Genomic DNA, 21,721 nt, shown 5'->3' with positions numbered 1-21,721 from the left:
AAAAGAAAAAGAAAGATGTAAGGAATTAACAATTATGGTTACAAAGGTGGAAAAGACGTTTCACTGTAGGTAGACTTTTTTTTCTTACCATAAAAATAAATCTATTAAAAAATGAATGTTTCTTTTTTTTTTTTAATTTTTTTTTCCCAACGTTTATTTATTTTTAGGACAGAGAGAGACAGAGAATGAACGGGGGAGGGACAGAGAGAGAGGGAGACAGAATCGGAAACAGGCTCCAGGCTCTGAGCCATCAGCCCAGGGCCTGACGCGGGGCTCGAACTCCCGGACCGCGAGATCGTGACCAGGCTGAAGTCGGACGCTTAACCGACTGCGCCACCCAGGCGCCCCAAAAAATGAATGTTTCAAAAGGGCCTGAACGAAGAAGGCTCTGCTGTGGTGAGCATGGTTAACATAGAGAGATGGTGACTCACTACGTTGTACACCTGAGACTAATATAACACTGTGCGTCAACAATACTCAAATAGAAAAAAGTTCTTTTAAAGAGATAGCTCTGCCCAGGGTCCCTTCTCTAGTCAAGTTCATTGCTCCCTGTGCTCTTCCTCCACTCACTTGCTTGGCCCCTTTTGTGCACCACCTCCTCCAGGCCTCATTCAGGGTCTGTGTCCTTCAGAGGCCTTCTGGGAGGTCGCAGCGTAGCACCCTGACGCGCTGGGCTTCACTGCGTCTTTTGGAAGTCGTACATCTAACTCCGAACCGTTAGTTTCCGCCCTAGAGGCAATAATATTTTACACGAAGCCTCAGACAAATTAGGTAACTTGTCGAAGATCAGCCAGGGGCAGAGCCGGAGCCTGATTCAGCTCTGAGCCCTCCCTGAATCCATTCTCCTCGCTGCCCCATGTTGCCTCCAGTTATAAGTCCCGGCAACTCCAGTCCCTGAGGAAGAGCCACGGTCCTCTTTTCCTTTATGCTCTTAGAGAGGTCAATGCTCAGTGACAGGCAATCACATGCCATAGGAAGGGAGAGAAAGAGGAAGAGGAGAAGGAAGGAAGGAAGGCAGGGGGAGGAGAAGGAGTGGGGGGAGGACACTCACTCTTGCAGAGACGGGTCTGAGTCATCGGCATTTGCTGTCCCCAGATCGGAGTCGTAGGACATGGGCTCCTCGGAACGGTCTGGACTCTTGGAGCCATTCACTTGGAGTGGGCAGCTATCAGAGTTTAGGCTGCAAGACAGCTGGGATGAACTGGCGGTGTCCAGGCTGAGGGAGGAGGCCGTGAGCTTCCGGTTCCGTCGGATCTTATGGCCTGAGTGCTGGACTTCGATGTCCTCCGAGCCTGAGGAATGGGAAACTGAATCCAGAGACTCTTTCCGCTGTAGTTCTGTCCCAGAGGTGGTGAGGGGGTCGAGCTCAGAGAGTGGGCAAAGCCCAGAGAGAGCCAGTGGGGTAAGCGTCCACTCGTTTAAGATGGCGGACTTGTAGGAGAGCTGGAAGGATAAGGACGTCAGTCCCTGCACTTTTGAGAGTGAGAAAGAGCGTGAGCTGGGGAGGGGCAGAGAGAGAGGGAGACGCAGAATCTGAAGCAGGCTCCAGGCTCGGAGCTGTCAGCACAGAGCCCGATGCGGGGCTCCAACCCATGAACCACGAGATTATGACCCTCTCTGCCACTCCTCCACTCGCACTCTATGTCTCTGTCTCTTGCTCTCTCCAAAATAAACATTAAAAAAAATTTTTTTAAAACAACAATAAGCGGGGCGCCTGGGTGGCGCAGTCGGTTAAGCGTCCGACTTCAGCCAGGTCACGATCTCGCGGTCCGTGAGTTCGAGCCCCGCATCAGACTCTGGGCTGATGGCTCAGAGCCTGGAGCCTGTTTCCGATTCTGTGTCTCCTTCTCTCTCTGCTCCTCCCCCGTTCATGCTCTGTCTCTCTCTGTCCCAAAAATAAATAAACGTTGAAAAAAAAATTAAAAAAAAAAAAAAACAACAATAAGCATTTATTCCTCAAAAAACATATTTTTTAATGTTTATTTTGAAGAGAGAACAAGAGAGAGAGAGTACAAGCAGGGGAGGGGCAGAGAGGGAGACATAGGATCTGAAGCAGGCTCCAGGCTCTGAGCTGTCAGCACAGAGCCCAATGCGGGGCCGAAGCCATGAATGGTGAGACCATGACCTGAGCCAAAGTCAGCCGCTCAACCAACTGAGCCACCTGGGCGCCCCATTCCTCCAAAGGGACTGGGGGAGTGGTGGCCTTTGCAGGGTGGAGGGAGGCCTGGGCCCCAAGTGATTCTGGGAATAGGGCCCGCTCTGGTGGTGCAGAGCCCATCTCCAGGGGCTAATAAAGGTGGCCTCAATAAAGACGTCAATAAATAAAGGGTGGGGCTTAGGCGGGGGAGGGGCGCGCACTTGCTAACAGTGCACGCGCGCATCACGGGGCTGCCATAATGGTTTGGCTCCCGCTCAGTTCCCAGCGCCAGTACCCCACTCGCCTGGGTCGCTGCGCCCCGGAGCCTCCGCAAGTCATGTCCCGGCTGCGCCTGTTGGCCCCACTGCTTGTCCTTATGTGGCAACCGTTGTGGCTGCTGGTCCAGGCAGCTCAGCCTCCAGAGTGGGCCCTGGACCCTGCCCAGCTGACCTCCGACCCCCTGGAGGCGGCTGAGCCCTGGTCGTCGCGCTCCTCTGATCCCCCACCCGAATCGCCCCAGGCGCTTACACCCCCAGCTGGGCTGGGGGGCTTTAATTACCTGGGGTCCTCTGCTCCAGCCCAGATGTTGGCCCCGCCTAAGGAGTTGACGGAGACTTTGGTTCCATTCCTGGACACGGATTCCGTTGGAGAACTACCCCCAGGGCCAGATGAGGATCTGAATGACCAGCTAACCCAGCATCAAAGGCTCCCAGAGGTGGTTCCAATGCCAGGTTGGGATTATTTAATGTTTCCCAGGGTTACAGGTAAGCCTTTAGATGTGGAACTTACCACAACTCCAGGGCCTGAGAAAGGTGTTGCACCTTCTATAGCCCAGCAAGAGGCCCCACCTCAGCCTCTTGAACATACTGAGGAAGCAGAACTTTCTCTAACCCAGCAAGAGACCTCGGGTAAGCCTCCAGAGGAGGTTGAGCCTTCAAGTGAGCGGGAGACCCCAGGTCAGCATTCCGAGCCTCCTGGGGTGATTGATCCTTCTCTAAGGCAGCAGGAGACCCCAGCTCAGCCTTCAGTGCCTCGTGAGGAAGCTAAGCCTTCTCTAAGCAAACAGGAACCCCCAGCTCAGCTTCCAGACCCTTTTGGAGAAGCTGAACTTTCTCCAACCCAGGAGGAGGTCTCAGCTCAGCTTGCAGAGCTCCTTAATGAGGCAGAATCTTCAACCCAGCAGGAGACTCCAGCTCAGTCTCCAGAGGAGATAGAATCTTCTGCAACCCTGCAAGAGCAACCAGCTCAGCCTCCAGAGCTGCCTTCCAGGGAGGTGGAACCTTCTCCAACCCAGCAGGAGCACCCAGCTCAACCTCTATGGCATCATAAGATGACAGTTTCACCTCCAGGTCACTACCGTGATCAACATTTAAACCTGCCCAATGTCAGTTTGAAACCTCCAGATGTGCAGCTTACCATGACTGCAGAACCCACTACAGAGGTGGGACCTTCTGCAGTTCAGCACGAGACTAGAGCTCAGCCCTCAGTGCCTCTTAATGTGGAACCTTTTGAAACCCAGCATGAAGCCCCAACTCTGCCTCCACAGTCCCCTGAGGTTGAATCTTTGCCAGTTCAACAGGAGACTCCAACGCAATCTCCAGAATCTACCACACAGGAGAAACTTCCAACACAGCAGGAGACCCCAGTTCAGTATCCAGAATATCCTGGCGAAGTTGAACCTTCTCCAACCCAGCAGGAGGTCCCACATCAGCATCCAGCGCCCCCTGAAAATGTTGTATCTTCTCCAGTCCAGCACGAAGTCCCAACTCCACCCGAAGATTTTCCTGAGGAAATTGAACTTTCTCCAAGCCAGCAGGAGAGCTCAGCTCTGCCTCAAGTGCCTGTTGCAAGTAGAGAACCTTCTCCAATCCAGCAAGAGGTCCCAGCTCAGCAACCAAAGCCCAATGAGGGGGTCGAGTCTTTTCCAGTTCAGTATGAGCATCCAGCTCAGCCTCCAGGGTCCTCTACAGATGTTGTAGCTCAGTCTCCAGTACAGCATGAGGTGACATTCTCACCTCCAGGTCCAGGTGAAGCTCAGCATCCAGTGTTGCCTAATATCACAGTTAAACCTGTGGATCTGAGGATTTTCATAAGTCCCCAGGCAACTAAGGAGGTTGAACATCTTCCAGTGCAGCAGGATGTCCCTGCTCAATCTCCTATTCCCCCTGAGCAAGTTGAATTTTCTCCAGCTCAGTCCAAGCGTCTTTCCCAGTCTCCAGAGTCCCCTGAAGATGAGTCTTCTCCAGGCCAACAAGAGGTCCTAGCTCAGACTCCAGACCCCCGTAAGGCTGTGGAACCTGCTTCAGGCCAACAGGAGGCCCCAGCTCAGTCTGTAGTCCCCCAGCTGGCCCCAGCTGTATCTCCTGAGCCCCCTAAGGAGGTAGAACCTTCTCCCACACCACAGGAGGCCCCAGCTCAGCTTTCAGAGCCTCCTGAGAAGGTAGAACCATCTCCAGTTCAGCAGGAAGTCCCAGCTCAGCCTTCAGAGCCCCCTAATGAGGCAGAATCTTCTCCAACCCCGCAGGAGGCCCTGGTTCAGTCTCCTGTCCCCCAGCAGGCCCCAGCTGTATCTCCTGAGCCCCCTAAGGAGGTAGAACCTTCTCCCACACTGCAGGAGGCCCCAGCTCAGCCTTCAGAGCCCCCTAATGAGGCAGAGTCTCCAACCCAGCAGGTGGCCCCAGCTCAGTTTCCAGTCCTCCAGGAGTCCCCAGCTATATCCCCTGAGCCCCCTAAGGAGGTGGAACCTTCTCCCACACCTCAGGAGGCCCCAGTTCAGCCTTCAGAGCCCGGTAATGAGGCAGAATCTTTTCCAACTCAGCAGGAAGCCCCAGTTGTATCCTCTGAGCCCCCTAAGGAGGTAGAACCTTCCACACAGCAGGAGGCCCCACCTCAGCCTTCAGAGCCTCCTGAGAAGGTGGAACCATCTCCAGTCCAGCAGGAAACCCTATCTCTACCTCTCGAGCCACTTAAGGAGATAGAACCTTCTCTAACACAACAGGAGGTACAAGCTCAGCCTTCAGAGGCCCCTGAGAAGGTAGAACCATCTCCAATTCTTCAGCAGTCTCCAACTCAACCTCCGGAGCCCTCTAAGGAGGCAGAAACTCCTCCAGCCCAGCAGGAGGCCCCCGTTCAGCCTCCAGAGCCACCCGAGGAGGTTGTAGCACAACCTCCAGTCCGTAATGAGGTGACAGTTCCACCTCTAGGACAAGAGCAAGCTCAGCATCCAAACTTGCCCAATGTTACTATTCAGCCTGCTGACCTGGAGCTTACTGCAACTCCAGAACCTACTGTGGAGGCTGAGCATTCTACAATCATGCAGCAGACTATAGCTCCTCCAGAGGACACTGCGGTGACACCTCCACATCCAGAGCAGGTCCAGGCTCAGCATCCAAATTTGACTGAAGCCAGAGTTCAGCCTTTAGACCCGGAACTGACCATAACTCCAGAACCCACTACAGAGGTTGAAACTTCAACCACGCAAGAGATCCCAGGTCACCCTTCAGGGCCACCTAAGAAGGTTGTAGTTCAGCCTCCACTGTTTCGGGAGGTGACAGTTCCAACTCCAGGTCTGGATCGATCTCGTCATCCATTGTCACCTAATGTAACAGTTCAGCCTTTGGACCTAGAGCTTACCATAACTCCAGAACCCACTATGGAGGTTAAAGCTTCTACAGCCCTGAAGAAAACTACAGCTCCTCCAAAGGACCTTGAGGTAACATTTGCACATCTAGAGCAGGTTCAGGTTCAGCCTTCAACCTTGAATAAGGCCAAAACTCAACAGACCCCAGACCAGCCTCCAGAGCCGCCTAAGGAACTTGTAGCTCAACCTCCAGTATATCAAGAGGCAGCAGTTCCAACACCAGATCAGGATCAAGCTCAGCGTCTGTGGTTGCCGAATGTAACAGTTCAGCCTTTGGACTTGGTGCTTACCGTAACTACAGAACCCACTACGGATGTTAAACATCCCTCAGCCCTGCAGCAGACTACCGCTCCTCCAGAGGACCTTGAGGTGACATTTCCACATTCAGAGCACATTCAGCATCCAACCTTAACTAAAGTCACAGTTAAACCTTTGGACCCAGGGCTTCCCATAACTCCAGAATCCACTACGGAGACTGAACCTTCTCTAACCATGCAAGAGACCCCAACCCAGCCTCCAGAGCCACCTAAGGAGGTTGTTCCGTATCCATCCCAACAGGAAGTGACAGTTCCTACTCCAAGTAAGGATCAAGGTCAGCAACCAACATTGCCCAGTGTCACAGCTCATCATGTGGACTTGGGGCTTACCATAACTCCAGAACCTACTACAGAGGCTGAACATTCTACACCCATGAAGGAGACTACAGCTCCTCCTCCAAAGGACCGTGAGGTGACACTAGCACATCCAGAGCAGGTTCAGAGTCAGCATCCAAACCTGACTGAAGTCACAGTTCCACCTATGGACCTGGAACTTACTGTAACTGCAGGATCCAGTGTGGAGACTGAACCTTCTCCAACCATGCGAGACACCCCAACTCAGCCTCCAGAGCCACCTAAGGAGGTTGTAGTTCAATATCCATTCGAGCAGGAAGTGACAGTTCCAACTCCAAGTAAGGATCAAGGTCAGCATCCAGCATCACCCATCATCCCATTTCGTCATGTGGAGCTTACTATAACTCCAGAACCTATTACAGAGGCTGAACATTTGACAACCCTGAAGAAGACTACAGCTCCTCCCCCAAAGGACCTTGAGGTGACACTTGCACATCCAGAACAGGTTCAGAGTCAACATCGAAACCTGACTGAAGTCACGGTTCCACCTATGGACCTAGAAATTCCTGTAAGTCAGCAACCAGAGTCATTTGAGACAGGTTTTCCTCCAACAACTCAACATTCTGTGGTGCATTTTGTAAACTATACCTCAGAAAAGGCATACACAACTTTAACTTGGCAACCAGAACAGAATGCCACCACAGACCTCAAAATATGTGAGCGCTGTACCTGCAAAGATGAGACACTGTCGTGTGTTGGTCTCAGCCTACAGCAGAGGCTCCGCAGAGTGCCCGAGCCGGAGCCCGACACCTACAACGGCACCTTCACCATCTTGTAAGAATCGCCTTTACTTGTTCGTTCTCTGCCTCCTGCTTGACATGGCCGTCTCTTCCTCAATGTCGTCCTGGGCCTTCCTCATCTCCCCAACCACGTTGACTGACTTTCTGTTTTTACCTTTTCTTTGTCAACTATCCCTTATCTTCATTTTCCTTTTTACTACTGTTCGCCCTTCTCCAATCTTTTACTTGTAATTGTCCTTATTCTTTTTCCTTATCCAATTTTTAGCCCCATTATTTCATTCCTTAACCTCTACTCTCCCATTTTTGCTCCATCCTCTATAATAGGATACAACAGAGTAGTGAAGAGTAGAGATTCTGGAACTAGATTGCCTGCGTTTGGGCCGAGGTCTGTCATCTATTAGCTTTGTGACTCAGTTTCCTTTTCTGTGAAATGGAAATTATGATAGCTACCATCTCATGGGATTATTGTGAGATCTAGATGAGGTAATACATATGAAGCACTTGGATCAGTGCCTGGCAAAATATGAGTGTTAGCTGTTATTATTTTGATTCCCCAGACCTCATCTTTGACCCCCGGCCTTCCACATACAGTACTCGGTTTGGGCCCAACCCAAGAGTAAGTACGATGGGCGCCACACTAGGATGAAATCGTCTTCAGAACATGAAATGACAGGTGGGAAGAAAGGAAATGGTCATAAAAAGGGAGGTGGCATGTAATTAAGTACTAAAAGAGGTACCATGGGTGTTGGAATTCAGCAGACTCTGTACTCAGTGGAGTATGGAGGTCAGGGAGAGCTGCATGGATAAGCTAACACTTTAGCTGAGACTTAAAGAGTGGCTCTGATGTGTTAAATAGAGAAAAAAATGGGTATAAGTCTAGGCAAAGGCATGGCTGCAGGAATGATCAGGAATTAAGAATTAGGTTAGGGGCGCCTGGGTGGCTCAGTCGGTTGAGCGTCCGACTTCAGCCCAGGTCACGATCTCACAGTTCGTGAGTTCGAGCCCCACGTCAGGCTCTGGGCTGACGGCTCAGAGCCTGGAGCCTGCTTCCGATTCTGTGTCTCCCTCTCTCTCTGCCCCTCCCCCATTCATGCTCTGTCTCTGTCTGTCTCAAAAATAAACAAACATTAAAAAAAAAAAAAAGAATTAGGTTAAGCAGTTAAAGATCCAATTACGAGAAACCTTGACTATCAGCTAGAGAGGTTTGAACGTTACATTCTGAGTTACAGAGGGCCATTGAAAGTTTTCAAGCATGAGATACAGACCATTGAAACGAGGATTATTTTCAGTTCCCCATATAGGGCGATCTGGAGAGGAGAGCTTGATCCAGCGAGACCAGATAGAATGTTCTAACAAAACCTAGGGGTAAAGTAACAAGGGGCCGAATCAGAGTTGCTGAAAAGAGTAGAAAGAAAAGCCTTGAGAGCACTGCAAAGGAGGAAGTGACAAGATAGACTAACTGATGACAGTCGCGGGTGGGGTGTGCACGGGAAAGAGAAAACTCAGATATTACTCTGAAACTTCTGTCCCAGAAAAGGAGAATGATGGAAGTTGAGGCATCTTTTACCAGGGAACATAGGAGCAACCAGAAGGCTTCAGGTTGACTGGAAATGTCCACCAGGCACAGGGGCAGATGGGTATCTGTTTTGAATTTATTCCTGACTCCCCTGAAAAAAATGTGTATATAAACTGACCAGGTAAGCTGTTGTTGAGGGAAGAGGACAAAACTACAGGTAAAGGTTCAAAGTCATACGCAGGGTTAGCGGTTGAAACTGAACCTCAGGCATTTAATAGCTTCTTTTAAACATGTGTAATTCATGGATACATGAGTTATCATGGATACTTTTTTTTGTTTTTAATGTCACAGGTATAGAGGATAAAACGTGAAAATCCCACCCCACCCTCCCTACCACTCATAAGATAACTCCTGTCACCTTTTTGGTGTGTGTCCTTCCTTCCCATCTCTTTCCTTTGCATTTTTTCCTAATTTCCTAATGAGGGGATACTTTTTAATTCCTTGCCCAGTGATTTGTTGCTTTTCCCTATGCAATATGTCTAAGAAATCTTTCCGTGTTAGTTATTCTAATTTCTAACTTCCCTTATCCTTCTAACACCTAGAGAGGTTTCAGTAGAGGGCTTCTTTACATTTGTTTGCTGATAATGGTAAATTTTTTACCATTTTTTTCGTTGAATTATTATTTTCTCATTGATTTGTGGAAGGAACCATTTTAGACACATAAGTGATTTGGGGGAAAAAAATACTTACCTCCAGAGTAATGAACAGGCGTTATCTACCCAAGGAATGGAACAAATAGGACGTTCAGGTTCTAAGGAGCTGCCTTGTTTGTGCCAGTGGCCCCACGCTAGCTCTTTATTAATTGCACCACCTGGGATGCTGATAGCTGCGGAAAGTAGAAAGTTGGCATTTACTGCATTGGAATATTCCCCACAGGGTTGCCAGTGATTCTCTTATTTATTCCGTTCATTCCCTTCCTACCTATTCAAGGATCTGAACTGTGTTTGTTTCTTCACAGAAATTTCCAAGGAAACTCTATTTCTTACATTGATAAAAATGTATGGAAGGGATACCGTTGGGCTGAGAAACTGTGAGTATATTCTCTCCAAATATGAATACAAAAAAAAAAAAACAAAAAAAAAAACTAACTGCATTCTAAGGTCCTTCTTGGTCCAGAACTTTGAAGTCAGTAGCTCTGAGGAAAGGTGTTTCCCCTTCCATATCCCAACTCAACCTCTACCGATTGCAATTCTGTGTTAATTTTTTTTTAACGTTTATTTATTTTTGAAACAGAGAGAGACAGAGCATGAACGGGGGAGGGTCAGAGAGAGGGAGACACAGAATCTGAAACAGGCTCCAGGCTCTGAGCTGTCGGCACAGAGCCCGACGCAGGGCTCGAACTCACGGACCGCGAGATCATGACCTGAGCTGAAGTCGGCCGCTTAACCGACTGAGCCACCCAGGCGCCCCTCAAGTTTTCTAATTTATTCAACGACCATTTCTGCTGCTCATAGACTGAGTTTTTTACTAATGATAATACTTTTCATTCATATAATCTTGAGTTGGTTCTTTTTATTAGATGTACTGTTTACCTCTATCTGAGGATATATTAATGATGCTATTCTAAATTTTTTATAGTGTTTATTTTTGAGAGAGAGAGAGAGAGAGTGAGAGACAGAGTGCAAGTTGGGGAGGGGCAGAGAGAGAGGGAGATACAGAATCTGAAGCAGGCTCCAGGCTCTGAGCTTCAGCACAGAGCCCAGTGCAGGGCTTGAACCCATGGACTGCAACCTGAGCCGAACTCGGATGCTTAACCGACTGAGCCACGCAGGTGCCCCATTAATGTTGGTATTCTCAAATCCTTTTGTGTTTTCTCTGTTAACTGTGTCATTGACTATAAGCTGTTATATTTGTTTTTTATTTTCTGTCCTGAATGGAATTGGCTTTCTCACTCCACATGGTCATTCCTGAGTGCAATTTATCTTTGTAGTTGAGATTTGACTTGCTTCTGTTTTCTGGTCCTAAGGAAGAGGTGAAATGAACCACGGGGCTTGTTATTGGTGACAGGTCCCCCTGAGAGTTAAAGAAGAGGTGGGAGGTGACTTCTAATGGCTAGTCAGAGTGTAGACCCTTCCTCCAGGGTTCTGGGACCCTGCCCCCTTCTAACACCAATGGCTCCTGCCTGGAAGAAAACACCCTTTGCTGCCAGATCCCAGGAGGAAGGATGTGGGGTTGATGTGCTGTCCTTGGTCCTACTGCAGTATCCCAGCTAATCACCCTGTAGGTGGCTCCAAGGCATTTCTGGTGGGGAGTGTTTGTAGAGCTACTCCCTTGGCTTTGAGCTAAGGTTGTGGATTTTCTAATTGTATCTTTTCTAATCATTCTTAGGGACTTTGGTGGAGTTTGGAGTTTGGTAGAGACCTGGCATGTTTCAATCTGCCAGCTTGAAATAGCACAACCTCTTAGGAAGGCAATTTTGTACCCCTGTTAAATCCTGGAGAAACTTAGGCAAATGTGTACTAGGATATAAACAGAAAAATGTTCAAAGCAGCACTGTTTATAATAACTAAAAATTAGAAAAATCTAGTATCCACCAACAGTAGAAAGAACAAATAGCGTTACACGGGTATTTACTCTATACATATTAAACTGAGCATTTATGTTATGTGCATTTTATGCACATTTTTAGTTCTCACAGATACTTTTTGGTTGGGGAAAAAAATTAGATGGCTTTACTCGTAGCACTGATATGGTTATAAATAGGGCTTCCACAATAAAATTTGGGAAAAGAGAGGAGGAAGTGGCAGTTCTGTCCATGTTTTTGCCACTCAGGGCTGGATTCTAACAGAGATTTTGTGATCCAGAGAGTAGGCATTAAATGTACATTTTGGTGTGAAGAGTGGATAGGGGTGTGTGTGTGTGTGTGTGTGTGTGTGTGTGTGTGAGAGAGAGAGAGAGAGAGAGAGAGAGAGAGAGAGAGACAAAGGAGTATGTGAGAAGAAAATATTTGAATCAAACAGCAGAGGTCGCCATCCCTACATTAAATAAGAATTAGTGTATTTGGTGGCACCATTACCCAGGTTTCTCTCACATCTAGCGGTCCTGTGTAGCAAATAGTTGTAGTTATTTTGCATTTTGACCCAGAAATGACCTTTTCATTTTGCAGAATTCTCAGTGAAAATTATCTGACCGAATTACGTAAAGACACATTTGAAGGCCTGCTATCCCTCCAGTATTTGTAAGTTAATCAGTTCATCATTTATTATGAGTTTTTAGTTATATTATTTATTAAAAAATACAGGGTTCAAATTAGATAATTGCAACAATTTCTTCTAACAGTAGAATTCTGTAACTCTCTCTATTAAATTGTATAACTCTGTAAGTCTGTGGGGACCCAGCCCATCTCTAGCATTAAATACCTCCTATGCGTTTTCAACTTTTTAATTTTATAGACAAGATCTAGGAAAAAGCCCTTCAGTTGTAGAGGAAAAGGGGTAATGAGGTCTGAGCAATTATGGACACCCATATGAACCTTGTTATGTAAGTGTTCATATACCATCTGCCTTTATTTATATTTATTATTTATGGCCCATGGATCAAATCCTGTGTATGGTCTGTCTTGATACAACCTATGAGTTCAGAATGATTTTCATGTTCTTAAAGGGCTGTAAAAGAGAAAAGAAGAGAGAGAAACAGAGAATATGTGACAGAGACCGTATATGGCCTGCAAAGCCTAAAATATTTACTGTGTGGCCTTTACAGAAAAGGTTTGAAAAAGTTGGCTTAGTAAAATGAGAGGAATTGAAGTTAACCTCAAATTGTCACCTACAAGACAAGAAAATATAGAACACTTACATTAATTTGAATGCCATTAACCCAGAATTTTTAAATAATTTAATCTAAATGAAATATTTAAATATGAAATATTTAAGCAGGTGAATTATGTAAGCAGTATTACCAAGTACATATTAAATTATCAAGAGAACAGATTAGGGATTTCAGTGTGGGAAATTTTATTAGTTTATTTTTTTATTATTATTTTTTATGTAATTTATTGTTAAGTTAGCTAACATACAGTGTGCTCTTGGCTTCAGGAGCAGATTCCTGTGATCGGTGTGGAAATGCTTATGCCACCATAAAAATAGATGTTTAAAATGATGGTTAAGGGGTTGGGGCTCCTGGGTGGCTCAGTTGGTTGGGTGTCTGACTTTGACTCAGGTCGTGATCTCACAGTTTGTGGGTTCGAGCCCCGTGTCGGGCTCTGTGCTGACAGCTCAGAGCCCGGAGCCTGTTTCAGATTCTGTCTCCCTCTCTCTCTGCCCCTCCCCCACTCATGCTCTGTCTCTGTCTCTCTCAAAAATAAATAAACATTAAAAAAAAGATGGCTAAAGGGCACGTGGCTGTCTCAGTCATTAGAGTCTGCAAATCTTGATCTCGAGGTTGTAGGTTAGAGCCCCATGTTAGGTATAGAGATTACTTAAAAAAAATGAAATCTTTAAAAATATAATGATGGTTAAGTGGTATAGTTAGAAATGTTTACACTAAACAAACATCAGAAATGCCTCTAACTTTGCTAATTACAGAATAAACATCTCTCCAGCCTCATTGTCAAGGAAGAAATGTTTGCATATATCTCTGTACATTAGACATACAGAGATACTAATGTTCTTTGCTATGGAGGTTCAGTGTTTATTCTTTGCCCATGCCATCCAAAGCTGTGTATTTCATTAATCCTTTTTTTAAAAATTTTTTAATGTTTATTTATTTTTGAGAGAGAGAGAGAGAGAGAGAGACAGAGTATGAGAGAGACAGAGTATGAGCAGGGTAGGCTCAGAGAGAGAGGGAGACACAGAATCCGAAGCGGGCTTCAGTCTCTGAGCTGTTGGCCCAGAACCCGATGCGGGGCTCGAATTCATGAACAGTGAGATCATGACCTGAACCGAACGAAGTCAGATGCTCAATCGACTAAGCCATCCAGGCGCCCCTCATTAATCCTTATTAATGATGTGCTTTAGAAAATAGATTCTTCTTGCAAATGTAGAAGGCTTAAGGGTAGTGAGTAAAAGGAATCTCATATGACACTAAAAATAGTCCTTCAAATTATCAAACCTTCCAAGTCTTAGGGGACAACCACTTTGTATTGGTCTTCTTGGCTACCTCTGCCATCTGGGCTCCAAACGTTACAAACACAGTTTGGAGAAAAACAAAAGAGACAAACTGCGCAATGGATTGGGCCTTTCATTATTTCTACTATGAGGTACTTTGTAAGCCAATTATTTCATGTTAGGTGAAGTGTTCTCATTCATTCATTCAAAAAAAAATGTGAATCAAAACCTAAAAAAGAATGTGACAGGCCCTATGCCCAGTACCATAGGCACGCAGATGGTTAAGACAGGCTTCCCACCCTTGTAGGAACTCATGATTTCACAGGGAAAATAAACAGAAGCTTAAACCATAACGCATAAGCACTAAATGGATGATGAAGCACTGACAGAGTGCAGAAGCGGGAGCCACAAAGTCATAAAACCACATTTCTTTTCAGTCATTTTGCTCCTTCTACTCACTACCCAGCTGTTAATTTATTTTATAAATATTTGAGTTTGTTCTTTGTCCATGCATCAGTTTTAAACACAGTAGACAACGCAGATGAGCAAGACTAGTCCATACTTTCATGGAGTTTATGCCCAGAGGAAATGGAATGCCAGAATAACTATATTAAGAAGAAATTGGGGCACCTGACCGGCTGAGTCAGTAGAGCATGCGACTCTTGATCTCAGGGTCGTGAGTTCAAGCCCCAGGTTGGGCGTGGAGTCTACTTTAAAAAATTCAAAGAAGGAGAAGAAGGAGGAGGAGGAGAGGGGGAGGGGAAGAAATGGATTTGGGCAATGAGAAGTATAAGTTGTTTTTGGAACATAGAAGAGGGGGGAAGACTTCAAGTTGGATCAGGGAAGTTACTAGAGAAATGCTGTTTGAACAGAACCTTGAATGGCTATGACGTGTCATCGGATAGACATCTTGGGAAGAATATGCTTGCAAAATAGAGTGAGTGAAAGGCAAAATGCAGGAGAAATTTCTTTGGTATCTGTAGAGTAGGAAACTAGAGCCAGATTTAGGATTTTGAAGGCCTTGGATAATATGCCAAGCTACCGTGTTATCACAGCAGTGCTCTAGGACAAACTTTAGACTGCACCAGGGTCACTTGGAGGCCTTGTCAGAACACAGGTTCCACCTCCACAGTTCCTGATTCACTCAGTCCGGAGTAGAGCTGAGAATTTGCATCTTGAGTAAGTTCCCAAGTGACTCTGATATTTGAGAACCACTCCTGGAGAATTAATCTGGTGACTGTGTGCAGTATAGATTAGAATGGGAGAGACCAGAGATGACAATGCCAGCCAGAAGATGGTGGTACCCATGTAGGTGGAAAGTGAGGGACTCGGCTGAAATCAATGGAAATAAGAGGGTCAACTATAATCAAGAATGGGTGTTTCCAAATAAAAATCCAGTACCATGTTGTTTTTTTGTTGGCCCCACTTGCAACTGAAGCAGTTGATAAATTCATAGAGCGTTTAGGCAATGTACAACCAAAAATAAATTTCTATTAATATGATAATATAATTCTGAGTTCGTTCAAAGTTAGGTATTGATTAGAGGAGTAACTTCTTTTCAAGTTAAATGAAAAGGTATCTTTTATCTCTTCTGGTATTGACTTGGTGTCGAGAAATACAACTAAACCAGGAAGGTGTGCTAATGTGAGAATATCCCTTTTAATATTAGAAATTATATGTGGAGATCACAACTTTGAGCTCATAATTTAGAAATTGATGAGGCCACAGAAAGTCATTTAATCAATTCTTCTGCTCTCAGGAAAGATTACTTCCAAGATCTATCAAGATCTATAGTTGTATGTTTTATGTATGAAGATCACAAAGGTGAGACTCTTAAGAAAGGTGAGGGCAGGGTTAGGGGCTCTGGAAGGTTCAAATAACAATTCCTAATACTCAGAGTTTAGCCAAAAGCTACTTATTCAATACTATCATCCTACTAATTAGATATCTTATAGCTAATTGAGGCAATATTTTCCTTTTCCTTTTCCTAGAGATTTATCCTGCAATAAAATACAATATATTGAAAGACGTGCATTTGAATCCCTACCTTTTTTGCAGTTTATGTAAGTTACAAATATAATTTCATTATATTTGGAATTTTTATTAAACTTAATTGTAAACCTCTTTGTTATTCACTTTGAATGAATGAAACTTTATTAGTCGAAAGCTACTAAAATTATGTAGCAAATCTTTTTTGTCTGTGGCAAAGTTTGGTGTGAGAGTTATTATAGAGATCAGAGTGAATCGTTCTAGAGCAGCAGTTCTCTGCCAGGGTGCTTTTGCATCCAGGTGACACTTAGTAGTGTCTAGAGACATTTGTGATTGTCAGACTGTAGATGTGCTGCTGGCATCTAGTGGGTGGAGGCCAGGGCTGCTGTCACACCCTACAGTTCACAGGGCAGCACCCCCCCCCCCCATAACAAAGATTATCCAACCATAAATCTCAACAGTGCTAAAGTTATGAAACATTTTTCTAGAGAAATAAACTTACTTCTCTAGAAAAAAATACTTACTTAACACAAGTATTTATTGAGCATTTACTGATTTGTATCTAATGCACCACATGTATAAACATGAAAGTATAAATCTTTCATGCAAATATTTTTTTAAAAAGGCAAGCATCTTTCATAGTGAGATTTCTTTAGTGTATGGAGAGAGTATTGTGGTTATGTTTCGTTATCTATAAATTAGAATCACTGCCAAAGGATAAATATTCTGAAAATATCTTGTTTTTCTTCTTCATTTGTGTCTTGTTTTTTTGTTGTTGTTGTTGTTTTTTTGTTTTTTTGTTTTTTTTTTTGGTGTGTGTAGAAATCTTCGTTACAATTTACTCATCAAACTGAGCTTTGGAACATTTCAGGCCTGGCATGGAATGCAGTTTTTACACAAGCTGTAAGTGAAATAGAAAATGAATACATGTAAAAAAAAAAAAAAAAAACTACATGTAAAAATATCATACAGTGATTGGTTAGGTGTGTGTTAATAAACCCAGTATGAATTCTGGAAAGTAGGTCTTAAAATCCATTTTTTTTTTCAAATGAGGAAACTAAGGTACAAAGAGGCCAAGAGACTTGTCTTAACTCCTAAATGGCACTCTCTGCCCTCCCTCGTACCCAGCTTTGTGTGGGCAGTGAAGGCCCCAAGCAAGTAACACCCAAGTCAGTATTATCATGGGAATTCGTGACAGTGATGCTTCCCCAAGGTGTGCGTGGTCCTTGAAATCCACTTCTGAATTTAACTTTGATTCTGGCTCACGTGCAAGTTTCCTGTGCAAAAGAGAACTGCGAAGAACTAAGTTTAGCACAGAGTTCTCCAGGCAGCAAAAGGTGTGGGTGCTTCCTCAGCCATCAGGAAAGCAGCAAGAACTCCTGAACACCTGCCACAGGGCACTGCTCTCCATGTGCTTTCTTTCCTGACCACTCTTCAATTAAGAAGTGTGTGACTCCCTTTCAGCAGGGACATTCTGTGATTTCTCTGTCAAAAAGCAAATCATACTGGGCATGTTCAGTGGCCTGAGGGGGATGTTGAGACTCAAGGTTGAAGACCCTCCACTAAAGCAGACGCTGGAAAAGACTGGCTCACTGTCTTGTGGTTCAGAAATCCGATTTCACAGCTTATCTTCCGTTAGATGAAAGTGTTTACGGTGTGTCTGGAGCTGGAGTAAGTTCCTGCGGGTGCCCAAGAGCAGGGGCCTCCTCTCTCATTAATTTGCTGATGCCTAACTTGGGGAAAGAATACTGAGGGTCAGTTTTTTGTTTTGCCAGCATGCCAGAGAACGGGCTCATTGAGTTTCTCCACCAAGAGGTTTTAGTGGTGTCAATATAATGTCTTAAAAGTCACCACCTCTACTAAGCATCTTATAACACCAAGAGTCTCTTCTAAGAATCTGAATTTCATAGTTATGTAGGCAATACAGGACAAAATAGGGTGGAATCCGTTGATAACAATGAATGAATTCATTGAAAAACAATCCGTGCCACGCGCACTCTATGTCGACAATGTACTAAGTACCGGGGGTACAAAGAATATACAGGGACTGTCCCCAAGAATCTTTCATACTGGAAAAAGGAGAAAAAGATGGCCTTTTTCTTGTAATTTACTAAGATATTTGTAAACTGATGGAAACCCCTGTCTTGCCCGACTGAGATCTCTATCAGTTAACCATTTGTTTTCTTTCCTTTCCTTTGTCCTCCAGCAGCCAGAATGACACATATCCCACCTGGGGCGGGGGCATGTGCTAATTTGTATTTTGCCCTCAACTTGCCCCATGCTCCCTCATCAATCTTACATGACAGAGAAAGGTAATTAAAGAACCAGAGCTAGCTGGTATTGAGAATAAATTAATACTCATGCCATGTGTGTTATGCCCAGAATTCGTGATCCCCAAATACCGCCAGGGAGCCGAGTCCGGTGTAAAAGCAAAAGAGCCTTTATTGGAGCTAGCTCGAGCTCAATCCCCTACCTGCACTGTCGAAGCTGTGAGATACCCGGGAGAGAGAGCCAGTTTCAAAAGGACAAAGGTTTTACTGGTGCCTAGTGGCAGTTGGTGAGGTAATGGCTGCGGCCTCAGCTGATTGGCTGGGGAAGGGTCCTGGGGAAGAGTCCTGTTAGGCAGTTGGGGGGGGGTTACTCAAGGGGAGGAGGTGTGGTCAAGGTGAAGGACACAGAACAAGATGGAGTCGGCCGGTGTAGGCCCGCCCTTTCAATGTGGTTTGAATAGAGCTGTACTACTAAAACGAATTCACAGTTAACTTCCAAAACATTATCACAGTACAGTAAGTGTGTATTGGAGGTTGGGCTCCTTGTTTGGGGCCAAACTTTTCTTTTCTTTTTTCTTTTTAACGTTTATTTATTTATTCTGAGAGAAAGAGAGCGTGCGCAGGGGAGATGCCATCCCGTGAATTCAGTCACGTTATTACCTATGTGACTTATTACTGGGGTGTTTATAAGTTGAAACAGTATTTTCTCCAGCATTAAATAAGTTTGTAAACCTTTTGGGCCCCAGCTGAGGTGGATTTATCTTGAACTGACTGGAGCTTAAACTTCAGGTCTCCTCACTTACATAGGCCCCTTCCAAAGTCTTGGGAGGGACCCTCGCAATTCCTGTACGCATAATTTTGCATGTTTTGATGAGGCAGGATTTCCCAAAGTAGATGAGGTTCAGACCCTACAAGGCCTTGATTCACCCCTGGGTTTCAGGTAATTATATCTCAGTAAGTTTTTTGAATGAAGCCTCTTAAGTTATTGATAAACACTGAGTGAACACGTTAGCGGTGTGGTAAAGTCTATTTTGAATCTGAAATCCACCTCAAAGCCATGCCAAGAGTTTATTAATAAGGTACCACTTTTTGAATGGTAGTAATAATCCTGTTTCTTTCAGATGAAATCAGGAATGAAATATATTATGGAAAACCAACAGTGGTTGATAATCCTAAATGTTAAGTATAGTTTTTTTTTTTTTTCCTGACTTTAAAGTGCTTCTCCTTCATTCACCTACACAGGTCCAGACTGGTGGCTTATTTTAAAAAATTCACTTCATTGGTTCTAACAGTACGAGCTCCATGATTTTAGAAGCTGAAGGACTCTACGATGTAGAAAGGCTGTACCTTATCGGGATAGAGCACATTCACATGCTGGCTCGTCTGTGGCGCATCCGTATTGTGCCAAGAACATAAGCTCTAAGGGAGAATAAGGAAAATCTAAGCCTTGCCCCTGTTGAATTATTGTTGAGAATATCATTGAGGTAGGTGTGGCCACCCTCTGAAGGCAAACTCGAGCCCCAGTCACAGACACGCCCTAACGCTCCCCCAGTCAACCGGCATCTGCTTCCTTTTAGACAGCTGTGTGCCCACAAAAGTTGACACACTTCAGGATATTGTCATCGCTTTTTGGTATGTACTGGAAATCCTGGCAGCTTCTTCTCAGATTCAGAAAGGCATAAACGTTAAGGATGAAGATAACAACTCAGGGCTGTCCTTTTGGGGTGATTTAGGGTAACTTTTATTATTTTCCGTGTGTGGTAGTTCAAAAGCTTTGCCATAGTCATACCCAACTATTACTTTTCTTCTCCCAGCTGCATCTGAGTCTTCCCACGTATATACCAAGGCATCTTCTTTCTCTGGGAAGCATGGTAGTTGCTCCTCCGCCCCATATCATTTCTTTAATACCGACCTCTATTAGGTATTTACTGCGCTCCGGCACTATGCTAAGACCTTTCGCTTGTGCTGCAAGTAAGACAATGTGTCTTAAACTCTTAGAATAGAGCCTGGCACGTGGGAAGTGCTCCGGACGTGGCCCCTCACACGGCACTTCATTTTCGTTTTTCCAGCAACTCTTGTGACACAGGTAGTATTATCCTCATTTTGGGGATGAGGAACTTGAAACTCAGAGACATCGGGTGACTTGCCTAGGTTCACACTGTCAATAAGTGACAGAACCACTTCAGAAGCTTCGCGAGTAATACAATTCCGCATTCCCTGGCACTAGGTAGGACCTGAATGACAACTGGCCTTTTGGGCGTCGTCCCTTGGAGTCAGCTTCTCACTGGAATAGGACCTTTCGAGCAGGGAGCTCCTTTTCCCTATGCTTCTGGAGTTCCTGGCCATGCCACCTATGGGCATCCCCAGGCTTCCTGCTCACCGCCTGGTGCAACTATCACATCGTCACTGCTAGGCACCCACTCTGTGCCCAGCCTTATGCTAGGTGCTTTGCACATGCTCTTTCCTTTAATCCTCAAGTTGCCTTATGAGGTAAATGCTGCTAAAAGGACTCGGAGATGTTCGTTACTTAAGTCCCTTCACCAGGAAGTGACAGCCAGAATTCAGACCTAGGTCTGCCTGATTCCAGGGCCCTTGCTTCTTGGGCTGGTCCTCACTGCCAGAAACTCCTCTTCAAGGCTATTCTCAGAACTTTAATTAAAACATAGGCTCACCATTTCAGATTCTTTAGGCTTCGCCCCTCCCCCCGCCCAACCCCTGAGAAAGGATTTACGTGATGCCCTTAGATGTCTTGCATTGAGGAGCTTCCCATGGGGAGTCACGTTCTCATGGCTCATGGACCTATGTAGATGAATAAAGGAAAGGGGTTATTCTATCCCCAGGTACTTCAAACAGACTGGAATAGGGTCTAGATCACTCCACTTATCTCTTCAACTGCTTTCCTCCAACGAGCCAGTTTTCCCTCCATGCCTTGGGATTCCAGCGTAGAGAGTTTGGAGTTTGTCCTATTTGAAATTTATTTTCACTGCCTGCTTTGGACATTTTTTCAGCTAAAGCTGTTAGGATTTCAGTACATTCAGGACAGTGGTGACAAGCTTCAGTCCTCAAGTCTTCTCTGTCTCCTCAGTTAATAGAAAGGAAACGTAGCCCATCTGTCTGGACCTCTGTAGAAGAATTTGGAGAAAAAAAAAATAACACGTAAGAAATGTTCCCTTATTTTGTGAGCTACCTTTAGTCTGTCCCGTTGCTCTGCAACAGAAAGCTTTTGCAAAAATACTTGAGTTTTCCTCTTCAAATAAGATAGTTTTTTAAAAAACAAAAGAATACCTAGAACAGTATTTCTTCAACTTTGATTATGAGACAGTCTTTGAGGATAACTGTTGTTATGTTTGACTCCCATAAAGATAAGCCCACGAATATCCAAAAGCCAATAGACTGAGTCAGCACACCTTTTATCTGTAAGATGAGGGAATTGAACGGAAATGGAGATGATCTCTAGTGCAATGTCCACCGTTCGTTCGTATCGCAGTCTGTGGAAAAACAATTGCTGTCGGTCCAGCAGAGGTAACCTGTCGGGTCAGTTCTCATTCTCCCCTTGGCTCAGGCACAATAGCTCCATGAAGAAAAGGCGGCACTAAAGACAGGAGGAAATAGGATAATTTGGAGTGGCCTGTATTTTGCTTTCACTACAGATA

General features: G+C 45.1%; 1 protein-coding gene across 1 annotated transcript; it reads left to right on the top strand.

Annotated features, from left to right (window-relative positions):
* Positions 1-2,328: 2,328 nt before the first annotated feature.
* LOC147571697 (uncharacterized) lies at positions 2,329-20,565 on the top strand. Its single transcript, XM_086696140.1, has 5 exons — positions 2,329-4,461; positions 5,026-7,222; positions 9,723-9,794; positions 11,871-11,942; positions 19,311-20,565. Exons 1-5 carry the CDS (start codon positions 2,397-2,399, stop codon positions 19,372-19,374), a joined length of 4,470 nt encoding a protein of 1,489 aa, XP_086552266.1. The 5' UTR covers positions 2,329-2,396; the 3' UTR covers positions 19,375-20,565.
* Positions 20,566-21,721: the final 1,156 nt, after the last annotated feature.

This window comes from Puma concolor, unplaced genomic scaffold (assembly GCF_028749965.1).
Source record: "Puma concolor isolate L17-30 unplaced genomic scaffold, mPumCon1.1.hap2 unalloc_scaffold_120, whole genome shotgun sequence".
In the NCBI taxonomy this organism is placed as follows: domain Eukaryota; kingdom Metazoa; phylum Chordata; class Mammalia; order Carnivora; family Felidae; genus Puma; species Puma concolor.
Note: the sequence above shows the minus strand (reverse complement) of the source record. Positions and strands in the feature narration are given on the sequence as shown.